Source organism: Elephantulus edwardii, unplaced genomic scaffold (genome assembly GCF_000299155.1).
Source record: "Elephantulus edwardii isolate Elephantulus edwardi_28Jun2011 unplaced genomic scaffold, EleEdw1.0 scaffold00375, whole genome shotgun sequence".
Taxonomy (NCBI): Eukaryota; Metazoa; Chordata; class Mammalia; order Macroscelidea; family Macroscelididae; genus Elephantulus; species Elephantulus edwardii.
The window spans coordinates 1,327,840-1,333,675 of NW_006400125.1; the positions used below are offsets into that span (position 1 = coordinate 1,327,840).

General features: G+C 50.6%; 1 protein-coding gene across 1 annotated transcript in view; it reads right to left on the bottom strand.

The window, feature by feature from the left end:
* Positions 1–5,350: 5,350 nt before the first annotated feature.
* Positions 5,351–5,836, bottom strand: part of LOC102873503 (chromosome unknown open reading frame, human C5orf49) — a 34,009-nt gene continuing 33,523 nt past the window's right edge. Inside the window, exon 3 of the mRNA XM_006902169.1 lies at positions 5,351–5,530. Within this exon, the coding sequence (XP_006902231.1) occupies positions 5,351–5,530 (180 nt within the window). The remainder of the gene's footprint in view (positions 5,531–5,836) is intronic.

Here is a 5,836-nt window from a genome sequence, read left to right on the forward strand (position 1 = left end):
CCATGGTCTTTGCAATCACTCACTATGCATCAAAGAACTGGACAATGACTAGGGATGATAGAAGGAGAATTGATGCCTTTGGGCTGTGGTGTTGGAGGAGAACACTGAATATACCGTGGACTGCTAGGAAAACAAACAGGTTCATCCTGGAGAGGGTTAAACCAGGCTACTCCTTGGAGGCAAGGATTCTGAGGCTCCATCTGACACACTCTGGACATGTTGTAAGGAGGGACCAGTCCTTGGAGAGGGACATCATGCCTGGGAGGGTGGAGGGACAACACAGGAGCGGAAGACCCTCTATGAGGTGGATTGACTCAGTGACTCGGGTAATGGGTGTGTCAGGGACAGCAAGGTTGGCTCAGGATAGAATAGAGTTCAGAGCTGTTGCACATAGGGTAACTATGAGTCGCAAGCGACTCGATGGCACACAACAACAACAAAGTCAGAAGCACTTGTGAAACCCGGCCCGGTCCTGCAGCAGCCCCATGACCTCCTCCCTCCTCAAGTCCATGGTACAGTTATCTGGTTAAACTGCTTCCTCTCTCCCGCTGACCTTCCACCTTGCCCAGGATGATGTCTTTTCCCAAGGGCTGGCCACACCTGACAACAAGCCCAAAGTGCGTGAGAGAAGCTCCACCATCCTCACCTGTAAGGAGCACCCTGGCGGCACTTCCTCCAAGGCTGACTTGTTTATTCTCTTGGCAGCCTGTGGGGTATTTAATACACTTTACCAACACCACAGTTCAAACCTATCAACTCTGCTTTGACCTTCCTTATTCACTGTCCAGCTCTCAGATGCAAAAGGAGCAACTGGAAATGCCATGGCTGGGATCAGGTGCACCTGAGTCTTTAAACTGACATCCCTGCTCTTTAGCACTTCAAGAGATGAAGGGAGCCCTCCTGGCCTGGTAGGCAAGAAGTTGCCCTGCCAACCCAAAGGCAGGAGTTTCAAATCCAACTACTTCTCCGTGGGAGGAAGATGAGCAATATCCTCCCATGTGACTCACAGCTTCTGAAAACTCACTGCTGTTACTTTCTGTTGAGTCGACTGTGGTTCACAGTGACCCTCTGAAGAGCTGGGCCCTTGTCCCGTTCTGTGCCGTTCTCGCCTCTCCGACACACGGAACCCATGTTGCGGACATTGTGTCAGCCCATCTCGTTGAGGGTCTTCCTCTCTGACGCTGACCCTTGCCCAGCACGATATGAGCCAGTTTTGACTCCACCACAATTCTTGTTTTATATAATGTATTTTGAAGGGGCTAGGTTTGACTTAAAGTTGATTAAGAGATCATTTACTTTGCTGTAAATTTCTTGTAGTCAGTTCGGATGAAGGCATTTCTTGCACACATCTTGAGTGTTTAAAATCAAGAAGTCACTGAGTTTTCTATGACTCACAGTACATACCCCACATCCTTCCAGCTCCAGCAAGCTGTGCTGCTAACCATAGGCTGTGCGTGGTGGGAGCTGGAATCCGCAGCTTCCACTGGAGAGATGGGCAGTGGGTTCCCTTTACCACTTAGAGCCTCGGAACGCTGATGGGGGAGGGTCAGTTGAGTCAGAACTGACTTAAGGCAGCGAGCTGATTGGACAAAGGTCGCAGGCTTGTTCACAGGGTCGCTGGGTGTCTCAGTGGACTCAAGGGCCCTGGCCACACCTACAGATACAGAACAGATTTCTCAGGATGCTTGGAAAAATGTTTATGTTGAGGATTAGGACTTCTAGAGTTCTTCCAAGCTTTTCTGTAATGAAGTGTATAGTCTTTGGTTTTAGTCCTAGGTCCTTGATCCACTTGGAGTTGGCTTTTGTGTATGGTGTGAGGTATGGATCTTGCTTGAGTCTTCTGTAGATAGTTTTCCACTTTTGCCAACACCATTTGTTAAAAAGGCTGTCATTTCCCCACTTAACTGATTTCATCTCCTTGTCAAAAATCAGTTGACCATAGGTAGATGGGCTGATTTCCAGGTTCTCAATTCTATTCCATTGATCTATGTGTCTGTCACTGTACCAGTACTACACTGGTCTTGACCACCACAGCAGTGTAGTAAGATTTGAAATCAGGGAGTGACATGCCTCCTACCTTGTTTCTCTTTTTAAGGACTGCTTTCCTAATTCTGGGCCTCTTTCCATTCCAAATGAATTTGGAGATTGCCTTTTCCATCTCGTTGAAGAATGGAATTGGTATTTGTATTGGGATTGCATTGAATGTGCAAATTGCTTTTGGTAGAATTGTCATTTTCACAATATTGAGGTTTTTCCTATTCATGAGCAAGGGATATTCTTCCATTTCTCCAGGTATCTTTTTGTTTCTTGTAGTAATATTTTGTAGAAGAATTGGATCTTCTAAGAATCAAATCCCTATGCACATCCAAAACCTTCTACAACAGGGCAAAAAGGGAAACCACAGACTGGGAAAAAGTATTTGGTAATGACATGTCAGATAAGGGACTTATATCTAGAATTTCTAGAATACTTGAGCACCACAACAAGATAAATGTGAACAACCCAATTGAAAAATGGGCACAGAATATGAACAGACACTTCACCAAGGAAAACATTGAGATGGCGAACACACATGAAGAAATGTTCAAAATCCCTAGCTCTGAAAGAGATGAAAATCAAAACAACTGTGAGATATCATCTCACCCCAGTAAAAATAGCAAAATTCAATAGAGCATCAAACAACAAATGCTGGCAAGGTTATGGAACCCCTTATTCACTGTTGGTGGGAGTTTAAAATGGTACAACCACTATGGAAGGCCGTATGGCGCTTTCTCAAAAAGTTGGAAATAGAAATATCATTTGGCCCAGCAATTCCGCTACTGGTAATATAACCTAAAGAAACCAAAACTGCCATCCAAGCAGATACATGCACACTCATGTTTATTGCTGCTTTGTTCACAATAGAAAAGAGCTGGTAACAACCCAAGTGCCTATCAACAAATGAATGGATAGAGAAGCTGTGGTATGTTCACACAATGGAATATTATTTAACACTGAAAAACAAAGAATTCATGAAATAGTATACAAAATGGGTGACCATGGAGGATATTATGCTGAGTAAAATATCTCCGTCACACAAAGACAAATACTGCATAATGCCACTGTTCTAGAACAGGACTGAGATGGGGGTTGGGGTGAAACTAAGAAAAGAGGGGATAAATGATGTACACGGCATTGAAACAGATGAGAGAATTGTATAGAAGGAATATATGTGATTAGGTATTTTTGCCATGACAAGAGTCCAGAATAAGAGCTTCATAGTAGAGTGGTTGGGGCAGGGGGGCTGTAAAACAATGAAAGAACTTTTTCCCCAAAAGAAAAATGAACTGGGAGGGGGGAGGCAGGGAGGAAAATGTGCAACAATGAATGAATGAATGAATGGAAATCCAAGTTCTCTATAAACTTTCATTAAAAATCTCAATTAAAAAAAGAACAAGACATCACTCTGGGAAAGGTGGAGGGTCAGTAGAAGAGAAGAAGACCCTCTGGACTGACACAGTGACCTCAGCAAAGAGTTTGAGCAGAATCAAGATCAGGAAGATGGCACAGGATAAAGCAAGGCTCAGATGTGTTGGTCATACGGTCACTATGAGTTGTAGTCTCCTCGGAGGCACCTACCAACAACAGTGCCCAGGCCAACTGCAGCAGAAACTGGAAATCATCAGACCAATTCATTGTACATTTTCTGAGAACAATGATTGAATCCGACACATTCTTTACTGCCTAATGCAGTGCAGAGCCCTTCTTTGATTCGGAAAGATATAGGTTGCCAGTATTAAGAAATAATATAGCACAGAGCCCCCAAGGTTTTGCCTGATGATTGGCATTTGTTAGAAGAAAACAAAAGGCACCTGCAGTGAATGGGAAGCCATCTTCCAGCGACTGTGGGACTGGTCAGAAGCCGGTGCCTTGCAGCTGCGGCCAGCCAGCCAGCCAGCGTCCGGTGAGGGCCCTGCAGGCTCATCACAGTCCAGCCAGGATGGTGGGTCAGCGGAGAAATTCATGAGCCCAGTGGGAAATGAAATTCCAGGTCATAAAATGGGGCTGATTTCTTCCAAGGGACCAGTACCCTTTCAAAATAGTGCTGATCTCTTAATACTTGACTGCTGTTCACGTTAGCCGCCCGTCCCCTACTGAGGCCAACAGCACTGGGCCTGGGCAGGGTCAGGTGGGGGGCAGGACGTGTGGGTGCTCACTGCAGCATGGCCTCTGCAGGCCTCTGGGCCCTCAGCTTCTCACCAGAGGAGGGAGAGGCAGTGTCCACCACCCCTCCCAGGGCCCTGTCCTTCTGTAACTGTGAATGCCAGCAGGGAGAGGCAAGGACGGAGCAGAGCCCAAATGTCAAGGCCATCCCCACGCCCCTTTGCACCGGGGAAATGAGGGGCACTATCCTCGAGTCATATCCAAGTCACAGCGACCCTCCATGGGGGTTGAGGCTGGACGTCCCTGCGGGCAGAGACCGTCTATCTTTCTCTATTGTAGCTGCTGGCAGATTCAAACCACTAACCTCCTGTGCTGGAAAAGAGGCAGCTGGAGACCTCACTAGACGCACGGAGACTCATCTTACCTACTCTGGGCATGTTATCAGGAAGGACCAGCCCCGGAGAAGGTCACTGTGCTTGGAAAAGTGGAGGGTCAGTGAAAGAGAAGAGGACCCCCGTGAGACAGTGGGCGTGGGCTGCACAGTGGACATGAGGACAGTCCCATCATATGACACCTCATGACAACACCCATGGAGGGGGGAGGACAGCGATGTCCACCAGGCAGGCAGAGCCTCGGTGCCACTCCTCAATGTCCCTCCCTCCCCGAGACGAGTCCCAGGGCAGACTCGGTGAAGGACACACACCAGTATCACCAGCTGGGAAGGGATCTGCCTTTTATTAGGGACTCACGGTCGACTCCGCCCCATGGAAACAGCCATCGGGCCACTCATGATGGGCCTTGAGCAGGATTAGGGACGGCACATGCCCCTCTGTGCGGGCTGGACCAGGCAGGGCTGGCACAGGCCTAGTCATGTGGGCCGGATGGGGTCAGGATCAGGGATAGCGCAGGACCTACGGTGCAGGGTGGACAGGGCAGGGATGGCGCAGGCCTGGCCATGTGGGCCGAATGGGGGCAGGATCAGGATGGCGCAGGACCTACAAGGTGGACAGGGCAGGGCTGGCGTGGGACCCACGGTGCAGGATGGACAGGGCAGGGATGACGCAGGCCACGCCGTGTGGGCTGGATGGGAGCAGGGATAAGAGATGGCACAGGCCCCACAGTGCCGGGTGGACAGGACAGGATCATGGATGACACAGGCCCAGCCATTCGGCCCTAAAAGCCCTAAGCCCCATCCCAGGCCGGGCTCTCAGGCGGGCTCCACGTGGCCGAAGCCGGGGCTCTTGCTGCCTGGGATCTCGTTCTTGCGGTAGAAGTCGGCCTGCATGTGGCCGGCACGCCGGTGCTCACGGTTCAGAGGCTCCACCGGCAGGTGGATGCGCTTCCCATACGCGGAGGAGGTGAGCACGCCCACCAGCCGCGCGCGCTCCTGTGGACACGTGGGGGGGGGGGCAGAAACATGGGCCTCCTCAGCCACTCAGCCCCCACCTGAGCGCACCTGGCCTCCTAGCTCCTGTGGACACCAGCAAGTCACACCTCACTCTACCGACCACACGCCAGCGGACCGGCCTGAGGGCACCTCCCCTCCTCGGACCCGCCTCTTCCACAGGCCCCGCCCTGCTCTGCGCACCTCACCTAGGCAGGCCCTCCTACAGCCCTGCAGGCCCTCCCCTTCGGAAGGCCCTCCCCTCCCACGGCCCCGTCCCTCCCACAGCCCCTTCCCGCCCACAGCCAC